At 47.3% G+C, this 22,489-nt stretch overlaps 1 protein-coding gene across 1 annotated transcript in view; it reads left to right on the top strand.

The window, feature by feature from the left end:
* The first annotated feature begins 15,952 nt into the window (after positions 1 to 15,952).
* The window catches only part of LOC142245028 (interferon-induced helicase C domain-containing protein 1-like), a 145,616-nt gene continuing 139,079 nt past the window's right edge, over positions 15,953 to 22,489 (top strand). The window contains exon 1 of the mRNA XM_075317264.1: positions 15,953 to 16,426. Coding sequence (XP_075173379.1) covers positions 15,986 to 16,426 — 441 coding nt within the window. The 5' untranslated portion in view covers positions 15,953 to 15,985. The remainder of the gene's footprint in view (positions 16,427 to 22,489) is intronic.

Genomic DNA, 22,489 nt, shown 5'->3' with positions numbered 1-22,489 from the left:
GGTGTACTAACATGCTAATGGGGGCGATTAGCTAAGGGAACTAACACCCAGGGTACTAGTGCCCTCGCTCATTAGCATACGATATAAGATCTTTTGAATTACGTTTTCTAGAGATCTCTTTATCTATGCTAGGGTATATGTGGCGCCCCTGAGGCTTCCTTTGCCTCAGGGTACTGCATCACTTATGGGATATCAAAGGAGGAGAACAAGAGTTTTTTAAGTGCACAAAATTACAAAATTTTATTAGTCACAAAACGAAGGTGAACATCCAGATGTCATAAAAGCTAGATAAAATGTAAATGACGGGAAACCCCCCCATACAAACATGGTAGCAAAATACTAAAGCATATTGGCTGTGAAAGGGTTACACTTAATACTGCCAGGTCTAAAGAAGCATACAGTCACATATGGATCCCTATGGGACTGTTGGTAATGATATGCATACTATGAATCACTTTCTGCTTGGTTATATTCCACATGGAGTTTACTAGTATTAGAGAGGCAGTGAATTCAGCAATCTATGACTGTATGCTTCTTTAGACCTGGCAGTATTAAGTGTAACCCTTTCACAGCCAATATGCTTTAGTATTTTGCTACCATGTTTGTATGGGGGGTTTCCCGTCATTTACATTTTATCTGGCTTTTATGACATCTGGATGTTCACTTTCGTTTTGTGACTAATAAAATTTTGTAATTTTGTGCACTTAAAAAACTCTTAGGGCGGCTTTGCACGTTGCAACATCGCACGTGCGATGTCGGTGGGGTCAAATCGAAAGTGACGCACATCCGGCGTCACTTTCGACATCGTAGTGTGTAAAGCCTAGATGATACGATTAACGAGCGCAAAAGCGTCGTTATCGTATCATCGGTGCAGGCTCCGATTTTTTCATAATTATGCTGCAGCGACAGGTACGATGTTCCTCGTTCCTGCGGCAGCACACATCGCTGTGTGTGAAGCCGCAGGAGCAAGGAACATCACCTTACCTGCCTCCCGGCTGCAATGAGAAGGAAGGAGGTGGGCGGGATGTTTACGTCCCGCTCATCTCCGCCCCTCCGCTCCTATTGGCCGCCTGCCGTGTGACGTCACTATGACGCCACACGACCCGCCCCCTTAGGAAGGAGGCGGGTCGCTGGCCAGAGCGACGGTCGCAGGGCAGGTGAGTGCATGTGAAGCTGGCGTAGCAATAATGTTCGCTACGCCAGCTATCACAAGATATTGTACCTGCGACGGGGGCGGGGACTATCGCGTGCGACATCGCAGCATCGGTTTGCGATGTCGCAACGTGCAAAGCCCACCTTATTCTCCTCCTTTCATATGCTCTTGAGTTTGTGCTCAGGGTGGGGATCCAGCAGTCTCTGGATCCAACCCTCATACTGTATGGTTTTGTGGAGTATCCTCTCCCTAATCACTTATGGGGTGTAGTACTTATCCTGGATCCAAGGAAGGTTGGTACCGGTTTTCACCAACACACACATCCACAACAGTGGGTTGCCCTCCCCAATGGGGACCGGGCCAGGGTCGGGTCACAATGGGGGTCATCACTGTTGTGTCCCATGAATGGGAACAACCTGTTATATATAATTCTTGCATTGCATATTTTTCCTCCTATCAGGAAATTCCTTATTGTTACTAGGTAGATTAGACTGTATGAAATTTGTCCCTATGTTCCTCCCTTAGTTGGCTTCTGTATAGAAAGCTCCTCCCTTCTCCTTCAGTTTAGTCTAGAGGAATCATTACTGAAGAGACATGTCTGCAACCCTGTACAGATTATTCCTTTTCACCTGCCTTTACTTTGTACTTAATACAAGATTCTAGAAGAAAACTACAGCGTTTCTCCTTGTCTTCCTACAAGTCATCGTTGGGCTGAGTTAACACTATCTGTGGAAGCCGGTAGAGTGAGTAAATCATACAGTTATCTAAGGGACTGATAATTAGAGCGGTTGGATTCATTGCTACCAGGAAGAGACAGAATAGTGAAAAGGACTAGCTGTGACCGGGATTAGTACAGTGGTACCTCGCTTAACGAGTAACCCAAATAACGAGATTTTCGCTATACAAGCAAAGCTTTCTGTAAATTTGTAACCCGCTTTACGAGAAAGCTTTGCTGTACGAGCGAAATTCTCACCCCACACACTTCCGGTTTCGTCCATCCACCACACTCTGACCTGCACTTGCAGTCCACACAAACACACACATGTACACACAAACACACACGCATGCACACACATACAGTATTATGCTCACCTTACCTTCAGTTCCACCGGCGGTCTCATGGATCTTGTAGTTCCCGGGTACATCGCGACGTCCTCGCGGCGAACTACAAGACCCAGGAGGCCGGCGATGGAACGGAGGGTAAGGTGAGCATATAACATAGTGTACCCTACGTTTCATCGCCGGCCTCCTGGGTGCTGTAGTGCGCCGTTCCGCTCCGTTCCACGCTGGGATTCTGCCTCCATAGCAACGAGGGAGGAACTTCCTGTCACCGCTGCTGAATGGCAGAGCGCTGGCCAATCAGAGGCAAGCAGCTCTGCCTTGACGTCAGCGCTCTAGCAGGGAAGTTCCTGCCTCGTCGTTATGGAAACGCGATACATGGCCCGGCCCCGTACTGGTGAACAGCAAGTCCCAGGAGACTGGTGATGGAGCGGAAGGTAAGGTGAGCATGTAATATGTGCGTGTGCATGTGTGTTTGTGTGAGTTTGTGTGTGTTTGTACGTGTTTGTGTGTGTTTGTGCATGTGTGGAATGACAGAATAGGGGACCAGGATGGGACATTTAACCCGTTGTGGAACGGATCGTCAGCATTGCAATGATTTCCTATGGGAAATCTTGCTTTGCTGAACGAGTACCTTGTTTAACAAGCACAGTCCCAGAACGGATTGTTCTCGTTAAGCAAGGTACCACTGTATACATATATCAGTAAATAACCTGTTTCCAGGAGTGCTATACTGCATACAATCCAGAGAAAGGATTACCCCAAGGGGGTGATAACAAACCACAGCATAAAACTTTATAGCAGCTTCAGACAAAGTGCCCTGTAAAGTATTAACCTGTTATCAGAACTGTGTGCAGCTATAAACCTAGAATCCCCCATAAGCTAATTGTAAATTGCAGCCAGAGACTCTGCAAATACATCCTGCAAAACACAGACTGCTGGCTGCAGAGATTGCAACATTGTATTGTTTCCATGACAACCAGTGCAGAGCAGCATTCACCCTTCCTGATGGAGTCAAAGAGAGCTCTCTCACTACCTGCTTTAAAGCAACAAGAGGAAGACATAGACTCACACTTACATTAGTGAAAGAGCTAAGCGGTTGACCAAACCAACATGGAAGGTTAAAGAGAACCTAGAAACAGCCAGACGTGAACTGCACACCCAGACAGCATTATTGTGGCAAAGAGTGCAAAAACAAGTGACTGTTTTATCTGCGCCCGGTGCTCATGAGCTACCACCAGAGGGAGCCCTTGAACAACTGTACTCAACATACCAGTCCTACAAAGAGATTTGTAAAAAATATTCCTCTACCCTGCTGAGATCAAATACATCTGAGTCTCATAAAGAACTACAGGACTTCCAACAGCTTTATGCTGAACGAGACCAAACTGTGCGCGACATTGTAAGCGAGACTGAAGCAAAAATGGCGCAAATGTAAGGAGCGGCACCTTACAAAACCAGGTCCATTAAGAGCTCAAGGAACTCACTCAAATCAGGCTCATCAAGGTACTTAACCCTCAGCGAGCAGCTCATAAAGGCGCGCGCTGAAGCAGAAACAACAAAAGTACACGCCATCTTCGCCCAGAGAGAAGCAGAGATGAAAGCAGAATCTGCACGCAGAGAAGCAGAGATGAAAGCAGAATCTGCACGCAAAGAAGCAGAAATTGAAGCCCTACAGAAAGAATGTGAACACGTGGTGGCCATGGCAAGGCTAAAAGTCTTTGAGCAAGCTCTGGGTGGGAGCCAAGAAGGCAGCGCCAGTTTGTGTGATCTCGACACAGAAGACTCACTTAAGCGTACAAGAGATTACGTGCTGAGCCAAGCCGACGAACTGCCAACTACCATCAACATTCCCGTCAGTGCTAACACTTCTCCAGAGCCTCAAGACACTGATCCACCTACAGCTTCCAGCCTTCCAGGTCAGTCCAATGCACCTCAGACTTTCAAGCCTGAACCTGCTTCATATTCCAATGCACAGCTACACCCTGCGCATCAGCAACCTCCGTATGCAACCTACATGCAACCTAACATGCCGGTAAGGCGCTACACTCCCAACAACTATGTAGTTCCAGCCCCGTATACAACAGAGATTGTACACACCAAACCGATCACTGGTGTAAACGCCTACGCCACTCCATACTTTCCCATGTTCCCGAACCAAGAAGCTACGAATCACGCAACCAGCACCACACAGTCAGCAAATGTGCCCCCAACGTCAGAAAGATCAGACATGTCCGACTTTGCGAGGTACATGATCCGCCGAGAACTCACCAACCACTCACCACCAACCTGACGGCGCGCGACTTTCGCCTGTCATATGCTACATCAGCATTATGGAAGAGAAGAAAATCCACATGGTCACCTGCAACACATGCTACATGTTTACGGATCTGCCGCACAAAAAATCCAACTTCACCTGTCAAAAGTGCAAACTTGTTGCCCTCTTAGAGGAAAAGGTGCAGGGACTGGAAGAAAGAATAGCAACTTTGAAGCTAATTAAAGAACATGAGGACTTCTTGGACGAGGCAGAAGCAACAATTCAGGATATGGAAAGTGAGAAAAGCTTCAGAACACATACAGAGGCTGAAAAGTGGACACATGTGACCAAAAGAAGCCAGCGGATCAAGTGGTCGGCACCACCCACACAGCTTAGCAACCAATATGAAGCCCTCATGCTGGAGAAGGAAAATGGAACAGCTCAGGATGATACCGTCTATACAGGAGAAGACACAGTATCATCAAAAGAAGTTACTTTGTCAACAAAAGCAGAAACAAAAGACACTCAAAAACACTCAGGAGCAACAAGCAGTGCGTCCAGAAAGAAAAGAAGAGTGGTAGTAATGGGCGACTCACTACTAAGAGGCACGGAGGCAACTATCTGCAGGCCGGACATAACCGCACGAGAAGTATGCTGCCTCCCGGGAGCAAAAATCAAGGATGTGGCCAACAGGATACCAACTATCCTCGGATCCAAGGACGAATACCCGTTCCTATTGATACATGTAGGAACAAACGACACGGCAAGAAATGATCTACCAACTATTTGTGAAGACTTTGAAATTCTGGGGAAGAGAATTAAGGAACGGAACGTACAGGTTGTTTTCTCATCAATCCTCCCAGTCGATGGCCATGGTGTCAGAAGATGGAATAGGATACTAGATTTGAACAACTGGCTACGATGGTGGTGCAGGCAGCAAGGATTTGGATTCTTGGACCATGGAGTGAATTACCTCTACGATGGACTTCTCGCAAGAGACGGGATACACCTCACAAAACCTGGGAAACACACGTTCGCCAGAAGGCTTGCCACACTCATCAGGAGGGCTTTAAACTAGAAGAAGAGGGGATGGGAGAAAAATCAGCAGACAAGAACATGCAACAGAAGGACAAACTAATCAAGGATACTAGATGCCGTAAAGAGGACCCAAGACAGGGTACTAAGAAGGAAGCTAAGAAAAGGGGAGCAAAACTTCTTTCCTGCATGCTGACCAATGCAAGAAGCCTGACCAATAAGATGGAAGAACTGGAGCTGGTAATGTATGAGGAGAAATACGACATAGTAGGAATAACTGAGACATGGTTAGATGATAGTTATGACTGGGCGGCTAACCTGCAAGGATATGAATTGTTTAGGAGGGATCGTAAAAAAAGGAAAGGGGGTGGAGTCTGTCTATATATAAAGTCCAGTTTAAAGCCCAGACTAAGAGAAGATATTCAAGAGGGAAATGAAGAGGTGGAGTCTCTATGGTTGGAGATACAAGGAGGGAAAACTAATAAAATCCTCATAGGGGTTTGTTATAAGCCACCAAATATAACAGAAACTACTGAAAATAGGCAAAGCAGCAAATCACAATGAGGTGATTATTATGGGGGACTTCAATTACCCCGATATAGACTGGGAAACTGAAACCTGCGTATCTCAGAAAGGAAACCGGTTTCTGTCAGTAACTAAGGATAATTATCTGTCCCAACTTGTGCCGGGCCCAACTAGAGGGGCAGCCCTTCTGGACTTAATTTTAAGCAACAGGCCAGATAGAATAACAGACGTACGAGTGGATGGGCACCTAGGGAACAGTGACCACAATATAATACAATTCCACTTGTCCTTCAGTAAGGTGCCTTGGAGGGGGGTTACAAAAACGCTGAATTTCAGGAAAGCAAAGTTTGATCTGCTTAGAGAAGACCTTCGCCAAATTGATTGGGACAATGTCCTCAAAAATGGGAGCACAGAAAATAAGTGGGAAATTTTTAAATCGGTATTAAACACCCACTGCGAGCGAGCCATACCGTACGGAAATAAAAGGGCTAGGAACAGGAGAAAACCAATGTGGCTAAATAAGGATGTAAAAGGGACAATGAATAATAAGAAAAAGGCATTTAAAAAGCTAAAACAAGAAGGCAGCGAGGAATCATTAAAAATATATAGAGAAAAAAATAAAATGTGTAAAAAACAAATATATTTAGCAAAAGTAGAAACTGAGAGACTCATTGCTAATGAAAGCAAAGCAAATCCCAAACTATTCTTTAATTATATAAACAGAAAAAAGATTAAAATTGATGGTGTTGGCCCTTTAAAGAATAATGAGGGTAAAATCATAGAAAGCGATGTGGGAAAAGCAAATGTTTTAAATACTTTTTTCTCAACTGTGTTCACACAGGAAAAGCATATGCCAGGGGAAATGCAGAGTGATCATGTAAATGCCCCATTAAGTATGACCTGCCTAACCCAGGAAGAAGTGCAGAACCGACTTAGTAACATTAAAATTGACAAATCACCAGGCCCTGATGGCATTCACCCTCGGGTATTAAGGGAGTTAAGTAATGTGATAGACAGGCCTCTATTCCTTTTATTTAAAGACTCTATAGAAACTGGGTCTGTTCCACTGGATTGGCGGCTAGCAAATGTGGTACCAATATTCAAAAAAGGGTGCAAAAGGGAACCTGGAAACTATAGGCCGGTAAGCTTAACATCTGTTGTGGGTAAAATGTTTGAAGGGTTTTTAAGGGATACTATTATGGAATGTCTCAAGGTTAATAACTGTTTAACTCCATATCAACATGGATTTATGAAGGATCGCTCCTGTCAAACTAACCTGATCAGCTTCTATGAGGATGTAAGCTCTCACATGGACCGAGGAGAATCATTGGATGTCATTTATCTCGACTTCGGTAAAGCATTTGACACTGTCCCACATAAAAGACTGATAAGTAAAATGAGAAAGCTTGGGCTCGGGGAAAATGTGTGTAGATGGGTAGGTAGCTGGCTTAGTGGTAGAAAACAAAGAGTGGTTATTAATGGTGCATACTCAGATTGGGCCAGGGTTACTAGTGGGGTGCCACAGGGGTCTGTATTGGGCCCCCTACTATTTAATATATTTATTAATGATCTGGTGGATGGTTTACAGAGTAAAATATCAGTTTTTGCAGATGATACAAAACTATGTAAGGTAGTTAACACAAAGGAGGACAGTTTGCAACTACAGATGGATTTGAGTAAATTGGAGAATTGGGCTGAAAAATGGCAAATGAGGTTTAACACAGATAAGTGTAAGGTTATGCACATGGGAAGGAGAAACAGATGCTACGATTACTTACTAAATGGGAAACTGCTGGGGAAATCAGACATGGAAAAAGACTTAGGCATCTTAGTGAATAAGAATCTAAATTGGAGTGCCCAGTGTCAGGCAGCAGCCACCAAAGCAAATAGGGTGATGGGATGCATTAGAAGAGGTTTGGGGGCACGAGATGAAAACATCATTCTCCCTCTGTACAAATCACTCGTCAGACCACACTTGGAGTATTGTGTGCAATTTTGGGCGCCGGTGCTGAAGAAAGACATTACTGAACTTGAAAGGGTTCAGAGGCGGGCTACTAAAATAATAAATGGAGTGGGTGCATTACAATACACGGAAAGGTTATCAAAATTAGGTCTATTTACTCTAGAAAAGAGAAGACTTAGGGGAGACCTAATAAATATGTACAAATATATCAGAGGGCCATATAGAGATCTCTACCATGATCTGTTTGTACCAAGGACTATGACAAGAACAAGGGGGCATTCTTTTCGATTGGAGGAAAGAAAATTCCTACATCAGCATAGAAGAGGGTTCTTCACGGTAAGAGCAGTGAGGCTCTGGAACTCTCTTCCTGAGGAAGTGGTGATGACCAACTCACTGAATGAATTTAAGAGAGGAATGGATGCATTTCTTGTTAGCAAAAGTATAGAAGGTTATAAATAGCATAATCTTACAGGTAGATAGAAGAGCGACCAAGATTATTAGAGGAATGGGTGGGCTGCAACACCAAGACAGGTCATTTAACTTGGGGTTAGTTAGTTAGGAAAAACAAAGGCTTAGGGGGGATCTAATCACAATGTATAAACATATGAGGGGACAGTACAGAGACCTTTCCAAAGATCTCTTTACACCTAGGCCTGCGACTGGAACACGGGGGCATCCGCTACGTCTTGAGGAAAGAATGTTTAATCATAATCACAGATGAGGATTCTTTACTGTACGAGCAGTGAGACTATGGAGCTCTCTGCCGTATGATGTTGTAATGAGGGATTCACTAGTAAAATTTAAGCAGAGCCTGAACGCATTTCTTGAAAAATATAATATTACCAGTTATGTGTATTAGATTTTATGACAGGGTGTTGATCCAGGGAACTAGTCTGATTGCCGTATGTGGAGTCAGGAAGGAATTTTTTTCCCCATTGGAGCTTATTTGACACATTGGGGTTTTTTGCCTTCCTCTGGATCAACATGTTAGGCTACAGGTTGAACTAGATGGACTTAGAGTCTCCCTTCAACCTTAAAAACTAAACTAAACAACACCGGTCTCACAAAGTTTGACGACCAGCCCGAAAACTACAGAGGGTGGAAGTGTGCCTTCAAAACCGCAACGCGTGACCTCGGCATTACAGCTGCTGAAGAGCTGGACTTGCTAATCAGGTGGCTAGGGCCACGGTCTACTGAGAGAATCAAGAGACTCAGATCCGTCTACATCAGCGACCCAACAACTGGTCTCGCAACCGCATGGGACAGACTAGAGAAAGGCTTCGGCAGTCCTGAAGCAATTGAAGATGCATTGCTGAAACAACTATACGACCTTCCCAAAATATCTGGCAAGGATGCTTCAAAGTACCAGGAACTCAGCGACCTGCTGTCTGAGCTCCAGCTGGCCAAAACAGACACACACCTACCTGGCCTCAGCTACCTGGACACCGCTCGTGGGGTGAAACCCATAGTCGCCAAGTTACCTTACAACTTGCAGGAAAGGTGGACTACGGTAGGAACAAACTATAAAAAAGAGCACCAAGTCTCCTTCCCTCGATTCTCCTACTTTTGCGAGTTCATCAATGGCATCGCGGAACGTAAGGCAGACCCCAGCTTCACCTGTGGAGAACCCACCGACTCCACTTCACCAGCTCCCAGGTATAAGAGCACTCATCAAAATGACAGAAAATGTAGGGGCCCAGTATCAGTCAAAAAGACCAATGTTCTACCACCTACACCAACGTCAGCACCAGACAAGGGCAATGAAGGCGGGAAGGCGGAAAATCCAAACCGCCAGTGTCCAATTCACAAGCTGCCACACCCCCTGAAGAAGTGCATTGGCTTCAGGAAGAAACCTCTTCAAGAACGAAAGGAACTCTTGAAAGGGTTTGGGGTATGTTTCAGGTGTTGTGCCTCTACAGAACACCTTGCCAAGGACTGTAAGGTTACAATTAAGTGCATGGAGTGCGACAGCACGGATCACGTACAAGCGCTCCACCCATCTCAGCCTGATCCTGCACCTACACCTTCTCCTACCACAAGTCATGGCGGGGAGAGTACAGGCCAAGCTACAAACCACCTCACAGTATCCTCCTCGTGCACTGAAGTCTGCGGAGAAGATCTCTGGGACAAGTCTTGTGCAAAAATATGCCTAGTGTCACGCTCCTCGGGTCCTCGGATCCCCTCCCCGGGTCCCCTGCTCCGATCCCCGGGTCCTCAGCTCCGCTCCCCGGCTCACCTGCCACGCTCCCCGCTCTCCAGCCTCCGGTGCCCGCACTTCCCAGGCCCCCTGGTCTCCGCTCCCGGCGCCCGACGGCTTCCCAGTTCCTGGCCGGCTCCCCTGCGTCCTCCCTTCAGCTTCCTGCCCTGGCTTCTGGCACCCGGGCCGCGCGCATGCGCATTAGGGCGCGCGCGCGGTCACTGAACCTTTCTTAAAGGGCCAGTGTCAATTAACAGGAAATGATGCACTCAGGTACAGGGTATATAGGGGGTTAATGTCCAAGGGAGCGGGGCCTGTTCTTCGTGTTTTCCCAAGCTAGGAGTCAGGTCTCCTTGTGTTCTATGAGATACTTACCTCTCTGTCTTCTAGAGCCGATCCTGCATCGCCATCCGGTCCTGCGGTACCTCGAACCCCGAACGCTGCCCATCTGCCATCCTGACAGTCTGTACCATCTCGGATCCCTGCGGTGACCCGTCATCTCGCTCCAACGGTTCCGGACCCTGCCTGACACCATCACGGCTTCCGAACCTGAGCTCCGTCACCCGGACCACCATCCGTGACCTCGTGGTCCCAGGGACTTCTCCATTTGCTCTCAGTGCACGGACTGTCCTGCTACCTACAGTGCTCCGGCTACCGGACTCCTTTCCCTCATCCGGGAGTTCGGCCCAGTGGATCCACCTCCAGGGTCTACCCGTCCATCTGGCCCTAACACCTAGTAAGGGTATATCCCAAAGGTCACCCAGAAAGGGCCGTGAAGGTGTACAGCATCCTGGATCACCAGAGCAACAGGTCACTCGCCAGGTCTGAACTCTTCGACTTGTTCGGCTTAAAAGGAAATGCCTACCCTTACACACTAGGTACTTGCAGCGGCATCTCAGAAGCTTGCGGAAGAAGAGCCAGTGGTCTCGTGGTAACATCTCTTGAAAATACCGTAGAGATACCTCTACCGACATTCGTCGAGTGCAACCAGATACCAGCTAACCGGGAAGAGGTTCCAACACCAGAGGCAGCTCTTCACCACCCTCATCTGAGAACTATCGCCAGCAAGATCCCACCTCTTGATCATAGTGCAAAAATTCTGATTCTGATTGGAAGGGACATCCTCCGGCTACACAAAGTATGCCAACACATCAACGGGCCACACGATGCGCCATTCGCTCAGCGCTACGACTTAGGCTGGGTGATCATAGGAAACGTCTGCGTAGGCAAAATGAAGAGTCCCGATGCGATCTCCTCCTACAAGACGCACATCCTCCCAAACGGTCGCGGCACTCACTTTCAACCATGTCCGCATCACTACGGGGTGAAAGAGAGGCTGAGCAACACCAGGTGGCGACAGCAGCCTCCCGACTGCGCGGACGCATATCATCTCTGGGATGACGACTTCGGGTCAACAGCGTTCGAGTCTACAAACGAAGACAACAAATTGGCTCCGATGAGAGAAGACAAAGAATTCATAAAGATTATGGATAAAGAGTTCTCTTAAAACGACTCTAACAGTTGGGTAGCCCCATTACCCTTTCGGTCTCCAAGGCCAAGGTTGCCAAACAAGTCCCAGCATGCAACCGCAAGGTCCTCATCTCTAAAACACACTTTGGAAAGACAACCAGAGATGGAGAGATGCTTTGTCGAGATTACGCAAAATATCCTCGACAGAGATCATGCTGAACAGTGGCACCACATTCCCACCGAACAAAACCCAGCCGACCGAGGAACGAGACTCACTGCTGCATCCAAACTCGGCGACAACATGTGGCTGACACCTCCAAGTATCTTATACGAGGAGACCTGCGATAACTACGCCGGCAACATGTACGAGCTGGTGGAACCAGAATCCGACAAGGAAATTAGACCGGTCGTCTCTGCTCGCTACACTTCAGTGACATCAGAACAGAAGTTGAGACCTCATCGCTTTGAGCGCTTCTCAAGTTGGTCATCTGAGGTACGAATCGTAGCTTGTCTTATTCACATTGCTCACTGTTTCACCGACTACAAGTCTTCAACGTGCCATGGCTGGCACATGTGTGTGATTCGTCCAGTCACCGAACTCGTGCTACTTTTACCAAAGGAGGACGTTACATGAACTAACTTTGTCGTTGGACACTGCCACGGCGGGGAGTGTACTTTTCCTTTCCCCTGCTGTACAGAGACACAACTGTCCGTGTCCAATGAACCTTGAACTTTTCCCTTGGATTAAAACCTTACCGTTGGATTATTGGGTTGGAGGAAGGGTTGGCATGTTTGCGGCTTCCCCAATCTGAAGATGGGTTGTTGAACTTGGATTAATTTTTTACATTTTTCTACTTTTACATTTTTACGCAAGGACAATGCGTCATCAACCAAGCATGGACTTGAATTCAGTGCATTACTGTTGCATTTTTTGTGTTTGTCTCTTTTCTCGTTACAGGTTTCGTGACATCGAGGGACAGGATTGACTCCTTACGTCGTAGAAGGACTTGTGAAATCATATGATTTCAGACGGGGAGTGTTGTGTCCCATGAATGGGAACAACCTGTTATATATAATTCTTGCATTGCATCTTTTTCCTCCTATCAGGAAATTTCTTATTGTTACTAGGTAGAAATTTGTCCCTATGTTCCTCCCTTAGTTGGCTTCTGTATAGAAAGCTCCTCCCTTCTCCTTCAGTTTAGTCTAGAGGAATCATTACTGAAGAGACATGTCTGCAACCCTGTACAGATTATTCCTTTTCACCTGCCTTTACTTTGTACTTAATACAAGATTCTAGAAGAAAACTACAGCGTTTCTCCTTGTCTTCCTACAAGTCATCGTTGGGCTGAGTTAACACTATCTGTGGAAGCCGGTAGAGTGAGTAAATCATACAGTTATCTAAGGGACTGATAATTAGAGCGGTTGGATTCATTGCTACCAGGAAGAGACAGAATAATCACAGCGGATGGGTTTACAGGACACCACTGCAGAGGGGTTAGCGATCCACTGGAACCGGGACTCAGGGTCAGGGAGCTGGCAACCACAAGGCGGAGTAGGGGCACACAGGGCAGTGAGACAGATTAACCTAGTGAGCGTAGTGAACAGTCAACAGTCTCCTGACCCAACTCAGGGTGAGCGAGCTCAGACGCTGAGCTGAGCGGATGTGATGCAGACAGCTCTGTGAGCCAAGGAGGGTTGTTCTACACGATCGTTGGACAGGAGTAGGAGTCTGCTTCTACAGTACCGGCGCTTCAGGATACAGAACCCCAGGGCAGATAGACTTTAATGTTATCTACCAACTCTGCAAGAGTCATGGCAACAGGCTAGAAAGCCACCGGACTTGTCAATTTTTCTGGAGCCAAATAGCATATAGGATCCGGGGCCGAGGACTTCAGCCCCATATCGGAACCATGCTATCAGCATACGGGACGGGACACTTTACTGACACCGGGATCCCCAAGTGCTTCACGCCATGGGGATCCGTTACTTAGCGCATCAAATGAGGAAGGGCTCATACACCGTGACACCGGTTCTGATCTTCTGGAGATTCGGGATCAGCTGGAGCCCATCGTGGCAGAAACCGGTACTCTGGGGCAGCGCTTAAACAAACTGTGAGTAAAGGACCTGGAACTGCAGCCCCCGCCTCTGCCTCTCATTTGCCGTCGCTGTCACCCAGCGCTGCGGAGCCAACGGAGACTGCAACCACCACCGTCCCTACCCTCCATCACCCTCCTGGGGCAATCCCGCTCTGCCTGTGGGGAGCAACACCCTCCAGGCTGCGACCCTCATCATCAACCCCGGAGAGCAGCAACCGCAGCGGCGGCCCATCCCTGGCCACATACCACAGGTGGCGTCACGATCATCTAAAGACTTTCCTCACCGTCACCCCCATCCTCCACTCCCAACTACCACCTCCATCCTCCTTCCTACCACCCTCCACCCTCCTTTCTGTATGCTTCGGGGCAACTGAACTGGACCAGGCCACGCCGTGACAACGCAGAGGATCTGCACCCCGGCCCGGAAACGAGTAGATTAAAGGGAACATGTCACCAGTTTTTTGCTTTATAAACTGCAGCTACCACCAGTGGGCTCTTATACACAGCATTCTAACATGCTGTATATAAGAACCCAGGCCACTGTGTACAACATAAAAAATACTTTATAATACTCACCTAAACCGGTCGCTGCGGTGGATGTGGCTCAGATGGGCGTCTTCGTCCTACGGTGTCGGCGCTGCCTCTTTTGGCCATCTTTGTCACCGCCTCTGTCTTCCTTCTGAAGCTGCGGTGCATGACGCGTCCTACGTCGTTCACACTGGCCGGCATTCAGGTCCTGAGCAGGCGCACTTTGATCTGCCCTGCTCAGGGCAGATCAAAGTATTGTAGAGTGCATGCGTGGGATCGGCGAGTGTGTATGACGTAGCCGCATTATGCACCACGGCTCCAAAAGGAGGACGAAGATGGCCGAAACAGGTGGCGCTGGCACTGGAGGACGAAGACGCCCATCTGAGCCACATCCACCGCATCGACCGGTTTAGGTGAGTATTATAAAGTGTTTTTTATGTTGCACACAGGAGGCCTGGGCTCTTATATACAGTATGTTAGAATGCTGTATATAAGAGCCTACTGGTGGTGGCCGCAGCTTATAGGGTAAAAAACTGGTGACAGGTTCCCTTTAAAACACCTGGACTGTGAGGCGCTACATATACAAGGACGGTTAGGTAGGGATTGGCAATATGCACCCAGAACTGCTCGTGGTTCTGGGTGCATATTGGACCTGACAGGTTCCCTTTAAGAGCAGCGTTGTCTTTATTCTTGCTTTTGTATCTTCTATAACTGTTAAGCCAGCTTTACACGTTGCAATCGCATACGATATCGTATGCGATTTGCAATGCCCCATCGTATGTGCGGCACGTTCAATTTGTTGAACGTGCCGCACAAACGATTAACCCCCGTCACACGTAGTTACCTTCCATACGACCTCGATGTGGGCGGCGAACGTCCACTTCCTGGAGTGGGAGGGACGTTCGGCGTCACATCGACGTCACGCGGCAGGCGGCCAATAGATGCGGAGGGGCGGAGCTGAGCGGGACGTAAACATCCCGCCCACCTTCTTCTTTCCGCATTGCTGGCCGGGAGCCGCAGGACGCAGGTGAGATCTGGTCATTGTTCCCAGGGTGTCACACGCTGCGATGTGCGCTACCCCGGGTACGATGAACAATCTGACGTTCAATCCATGAGGAATGAACTACGTGTATGCGATGAACGTTTTACCGTTCAATCGCAATCGCACATACCTGTCACACACTGCAATGTACCTTACGATGCCGGATGTGCATCACTTACGACGTGACCCCGCTGACACATTGTAAGATACATTGCAGCGTGTAAAGCGGGCTTTACTTATGTTTGTCTATGAACCTCTTGAAATACTATGTCCCAAGAATGACAAAACAAAAGTATTTTAGGAGTGATACCTTCATAGGCTAACCATAAAAATATGATCCCCTGAATTGTAAAGCGCTGCGGAATGTTGGCGCTAAAGAAATAAATGTTATAACAGTATTACGCATTCCTGCACTTGGAATTGAGGGGAATGTCTGTGAATCAGAATAGAAACTAGCTTCTTTCCTATGATCGGAGGCAGTTTCAGTTTCCAGCTGGTGACGGTGCCATAGGGCAGGACTTGTGAATGGATAATGACAGAGAAACAAAATTGAAAGCAGGCTTCCTGCTTTCTATATAAGCCGGGGGCTGGGACCTCAGGAGCACAGTCTACAATAGGCACAGTTATTCCAGGACCCTATACACATTATTGAGCTTAGCCATGGAGCCCGACAACAGTGAGGAAATCCATGTCTACATGATAGAAGTGTTCAGATCCAGGATCTGCAGCAATATTATGGTGATACCGGTGCTGGACAACATGCACAGTCTGGACCAGGAGTTCAAGGACACATTAAGAGCCAAAGCTGCGGGTCAGAACCAAGAGGCGGCCAGAATGCTCCTGGATCGGATCCTAAGAGAACCCCGGGGGCTCGGATGGTTTGAAGAACTGGTCACTGCTCTCGGGGAGGCAGAATGCAGCCAAGCAAATATATACCTGAGCCTCGACAAGTTACCGTCCCCCCAGGAAGAGGACAAGCACGACCACTGCAAGAAGCTGATCTCCTTATTATGGCCAACTCTAATTCAAAAGCTGGAACCCAATGAGATGACCGAGAGGTGCCTCGGCAAAAAAATATGCACCGAAGAGGATGCACACATTGTAAGTATTTGTCACTTTTTAAACGGGTGGAATTTGGGGCAGGCGCTACATGGAGAATGCAGGATCTGTCTGTTTTATAGCAAAATATCCTTTATGTTATTGCTTGATACATTTTCTTTTCAAGAATTTAGAAAAGCTGAGTCACAGGCATTCGGAGAGCTTTAAAGGGAACCTGTCACCTGAAATTTCGCTATTAACCCCTTTAGGACGAAGCCAGTTTTGTACTTAATGACCAGGCCATTTTTTGCAATTCTGACCAGTGTCACTTTATGAGGTCATAACTCTGGAACGCTTCAACGGATCCCGGTGATTCTGACATTGTTTTTTCGTGACATATTGTACTTCATGATAGTTATAAATTTAGAACGATATTTTTTGCTTTTATTTGTGAAAAAATCGGAAATTTGATGAAAATTTTGAAAATTTTGCAATTTTCAAACTTTTAATTTTTATGCCCTTAACCCAGAGAGTTATGTCACACAAAACAGTTAATAAATAACATTTCCCACATGTCTACTTTACATTAGCGCAATTTCTGAAACAAAATGTTTTGGGGTTAGGAAGTTAGAAGGGGTCAAAGTTCATCAGCAATTTCCCATTTTTTCAACAAAATTCACAAAACCATTTTTTTAGGGACCACATCACATTTGAAGTGACTTTGAGAGGCCTAAGTGACAGAAAATACCTAAAAGTGACACCATTCTCAAAACAGCACGCCTCAAAGTACTCAAAACCACATCCAAGAAGTTTATTAACCCTTCAGGTGCTTCACAGGAACTAAAGCAAAGTGGAATGAAAAAAAGCAAAAAATAAAATTTTACCTAAAATGTTGCTCTACCCCAAATTTATTCACTTTTAGAAGAAATAACACAACAAAATGAACCCCAAAACTTGTTACCCACTTTCTTATGAACGCGCCAATACCCCACATGTGGTCAGAAACCTTTGTTTGGACAAATGGGAGGGCTCGGAACAGAAGGAGCAATATTTGAATTTTGGAAAGCAAATTTGGCTGAAATAGATTGCGGGCACCATGTTGCATTTACATGTCCGCCAAGGTACCTAAACAGCAGAAACCCCTTACAAGTGACACCATTTTGGAAACTAGACCCCTTAAGGCTTCTATCTAGGGGTATAGTGAGCATTTTGGATACACAGGTACTTCACAGATTTTGATAACGTTACGTTGTCACATTGAAAATTTTCATTTTTTTCTCAAAAATGTTGCTTTAGCATCAATTTTTTCACTTTTTCAAGAGGTAATTCCAAAAATGTGACCCCAATGTTTGTTACCCACTTTTTTATGAGCGCGGTGATACCTCACATGTGGTCTGAAACCTTTGTTTGGAGAAATGGGAGGGCTTGGAACGGAAGGAGCAATATTTGAATTTTGGAAAGGAAATTTGGCTGAAAAAGATTGCGGGCACCATGTCGCATTTGGAGGACCCCTAAGGTACGTAAACAGCAAAAAAACACCACAAGTGACCCCATATTGGAAACTAGGCCCCTCAAGGAATTTATCTTGATGTTTGGTGAGTACCCTGAACCCCCAGGTGCTTTACAGAAGTTTATAACGTTGAGCCATGAAAATAAAAAAATAAAATTTTACCACAAAATTGTTACTTCAACCAGGTAGCTTTTTTTTTCACAAGGGTAACAGGAAAAAAATCACCATGAAATTTATTGCGCAATTTCTCCTGAGTTTGTTGATATCTTGTATGTGGTGGAAATCAACTGTTTGGGCACACTACAGGGCTCAGAAGAGAAGGAGTGCAATTTGACTGCAAAATTGGCTGGAATCAATAGCGGACGCCATGTTGCATTAGGAGAACCCCTGAGGTGCCTAAGCAGTGGAGGTCCCCCACAAGTGACCCCATTCTGGAAATAAGACCCCTCAAGGCTTTAATCTAGGTGTATATTGAGCATTTTGAATACACGAATACTTCACAGAATTTGATAAGCTTAGGTTGCCATATTGAAATTTTCATTTTTTTCACAAAAATGTTGATTTAGCGACACATTTTTCACTTTTTCAAGAGGCAACAACAAAACGTGTACCCCACAGGTTGTTATCTAATTTCTTGTGAGCGCAGGGATACCACACATGTGGCCAAAAACCTTTGTTTGGATAAATGGGAGGGCTTGGAATGGAAGGAGCACCATTTGAATTTTGGAAAAGTTGAAGTAAATTGCGCGCACCATGTCACATTAGCAGGGCCCCTTGGGCACCTATACATCAGAAACCCCCCACAAGTGACCTCATTTTGGAAACTGGACCCCTCAAGGATTTTATTCAGGAGTATAGTAAACATTTTGAATCCACAGGTACTTCACAAAACTGTTGCTGTAGCAAAAAATTTCTCACTGTTAAGGGGGCTTTACACGCTGCGACATCGCTAATGCGGAGTCGTTAGGGTCACGGAATTGGTGACGCACATCCGGCCGCATTAGCGATGTTGCTGCGTGTGACACCGATGAGCGATTTTGCATCGTTGCAAAAACGTGCAAAATCGCTCATCGGTGACATGGGGGTCCATTCTCGATTATCGTTACTGCAGCAGTAACGATGTAGTTCGTCCCTCCTGCGGCAGCACACATCGCTATGTGTGACGCCGCAGGAACGAGGAAGCTCCCCTTACCTGCCTCCCGGCCGCTATGAGGAAGGAAGGAGGTGGGCGGGATGTTCCGGCCACTCATCTCCGCCCCTCCGCTTCTATTGGGCGGCCGCTCAGTGACGTCACTGTGACGCCACACGGACCGCCCCCTTAGAAAGGAGGCGGTTTGCCGGTCACAGCGACGTCGCCGGGCAGGTAAGTATGTGTGACGCATGTGCGCGATGTTGTGCGGCATGGGCAGCGATTGCCCGTGTCGCACAACAGATGGGGGCGGGTACCCACGCTAGCGATATCGGGACCGATATCGCAGCGTGTAAAGTAGCCTTTAGGCTATGTGGCCATGATCCAGCGACACGGCGTCTAGTACCCAGTGTCAGCCTCCTGCAGAAATGTGAGTGTTGTCCACGGGAGAACGCAGCTGCCCATGCCCACGATTTGGGTTCAGGCTGCTGTGGACTTTAGTTCTATTCTACCTGCAAAGAACACTCATCTCCGCAGCATAAATTGACATCCTGAGGCTCGGGAAGCTGCGCCACAGGTCGATTTATGCTGCGGAGAAAAGAAACAGTGGGCACGGGATTTCTAAAAATCCTGCCACTGTGCTTCTACTGCACAACGCAGCGTTATGGACGCAGGGAAAACACTCTGCGCCCAAAATGTTGCAAACCCTGATTGTGGGCACACAGCGTAAAATGCTACAATGGATGAATGGATAGATGTCAAACATATATAACGTCCCACCCCCCTGCATATTCTAAGCTGGCGCCCTTTAGTGCCTTTCATGTGACACTAAAGGATGCCTAGCCTTGTATTTAGCCCAAAAAAAAAAAAATAATTAAAATAAATGACGTGGGGTCCCCCCTATTTTTGATAGCCAGCTAGGGTAAAGCAGACAGCTGTAGCCTGCAAACCACAGCTGACAGCTTCACCTTGTCTGGTGATCAATTTGGAGGGCTCCCCAAGCTGTTTTTTTTTTTTAATTATTTATAAATAAATAATTAAAAAAAAAAAACAAACGTGGGGTCCCCCCAAATTAGATCACCAGCCAAGGTGAAGCTGACAGCTGGGGTCTGGTATTCTCAGGATGGGAAGAGCCACGGTTATTGGACTCTTCCCAGCCTAAAAATAGCAGGCCGCAGCCGCCCCAGAAGTGGCGCATCCATTAGATGCGCCAATTCTGGCGCTTCGCCCCAGCTCATCCCGCGCCCTGGTGCGTTGGCTAACGGGGTAATGAATGGGGTTGATACCAGGTGTGTAATGTCACCTGGCATCAAGCCCAGCAATTAGTTATGTCACGGCGTCTATCAGATACCCGACATAACTAATTGACAGTAATAAAAAAAAAATTGACAACAAAAAAAAATTTATTTGAAAAAACACTCCCCAAAACATTCCCTGATTGACCAATTTATTGAAAAGAAAAAAAAAAATCCACAATTATCCATTTGGATGTCCCACGTCGCCTCTGGACCTTCTAGAATATGGGGGACACGTTCAGGGAACGTATCCCCCATTTTCTAGGAGGGCAGACCCTCCATTTGAGGAGAGTGGGTGCAAAGAATCTGCACCCACTCTCCCTGGGTCACAGCTGCACAGTGCTGAGCAGCAGCCAGCGTCCTGAACACAGGAAGCTGTCATCTGCTCGGCACATGTGACCGGAGTCTGCAGAGAAGGAGGAGGGGGCCGCGGGGGATCAGCACTCCGGTATGTATGACACCGGGGGACACCGGGGGACACCAGGGGGAGGGTAGGGGGGATCCCGGCAGGGCCTGGGGAGCAGGTTTCTGTCGCATGTGTGATGGCACATGCGACAGAAACCATAGGAACAGTGGAAATGCGGCCGGCGCGCTGCTGTGATCGCCGGTGCGCGCGGCCATCTTGGATTTTCGGGAGGGGGTTGGGGGTCGGGGGGGGCACTTTGGGGACACCGAGGGGACCGGAGGGAACCGGGAAAAAGATTTATCTCCCATCTGGCATGTTTGAACATGCCAGATGGGAGATAAATCATTTTTTACCGGCGCGGTCATTTACTATAACTTGATGATCGGTATACGGTGTATACCGGTCATCAGGTGAGCGGGGACCGGAAAAACCGGCCCGAATCATGATCTCCAGGGTCTCAGCTACCCCCGGCAGCTGAGACCCCGGAAATTTTCTGACTCTGGGGGGCGCTAGACCCTTTTTTCCGACCGCCGTTAAAAAGCGGCGGATCGGAAAAAGTACCCTTATTTACCGCCGTTAAAAGGCGTATCGGCGGTCGTAAAGGGGTTAAACTAAAAGAATCCCCTGCTGCAGCTCCTGGGCGGCATTCTATAACGGTTCATCTTGCTCCTGGCCCCCCCTTTCAGACCTAAATAAACACTTTATAAAATCTTACCTTTTGGTATGCTAATGATATTTTATGGTCACGGAGGCGGGCTGTATTGCGTCCGTTATTCCCCGTCCTGCCGCTGTTAGCCATCCCCCAGTGTTGATTGACAGATGACAACGCCGCTCTCCTGTTACTCAGTGCTCCTGAAGTCTGGCGCATGCCCAGTGGCAGTATCGCGGGACTGAGCACAGTTCAAATTGCGCGCGCCGGTGATCGTATTGCGCAGTCGCGAGATTATGGGCGAGTACTTGAATGATGCTGGTGATGACATTGTCATTGTCAGACTTCAGGAGTAACAGGAGAGCGGCAGTGTCATCTGTCAATCAACACTGGGGGACGGCTAACAGCGGCAGGAGGGGGAATAACGGACGCAATACAGCCCGCCTCCGTGGCCATAAAACATCATTAGCATACCAAAAGGTAAGATTTTATAAAGTGTTTACTTAGGTCTGGCGGGGGGGCAGTAGCAAGAGGAACCTTTCTAGAATGCAGCCCAGGAGCTGCAGAAGGGGCATCTTTTAGTTTAATAGCGAAATTTCAGGTGACAGGTTCCCTTTAAAGGCAGCTATATTAGAATGTCACAACACAATCTGTATACATTAGTATAGGGGTTTTCCAAGCTTAAGATATTAATTGCTGTTTTTAGGATAAGTCATCAATATCAGATCTGTGGAGGTCCTACACCCAGCTTCTCAACACTGGTGCTAGCGCGATGGAAACTGTTAACAGAGCCGGAAAGCACAGCGCCGTCACTGTGTAGTGGCCATTCTCAGGTACTGCAGCTTAGCTCCTATTCACGTCAATATAAGCAGAACTGCAGTACCTAAGAACGGCCACTGCAGGGGGCGTGGCTTAGCTGGGGAAGAAGAAGGATGCACATGGAGGAGCTCCTGCATCTCAATTTGTAATCTAGCGACATCCAACGCCGATCCTTAAGAAAAAGTGGCCCCAAAACAAAATCCATCTCCCTACATCTGCTGTGGAGCCCAGGAAAACAACTTTGGAGCGTTGTGGAGACTGAGTGAGTAGCGGCCTGATTACAGTGCTGAAGCCAGGGCCTAAAGTAGCAGCCATACC

The sequence above is a fragment of the Anomaloglossus baeobatrachus genome, chromosome 7, assembly GCF_048569485.1.
Source record: "Anomaloglossus baeobatrachus isolate aAnoBae1 chromosome 7, aAnoBae1.hap1, whole genome shotgun sequence".
Lineage (NCBI taxonomy): Eukaryota > Metazoa > Chordata > Amphibia > Anura > Aromobatidae > Anomaloglossus > Anomaloglossus baeobatrachus.
This window is presented reverse-complemented; position numbering and strand designations above follow the sequence as displayed.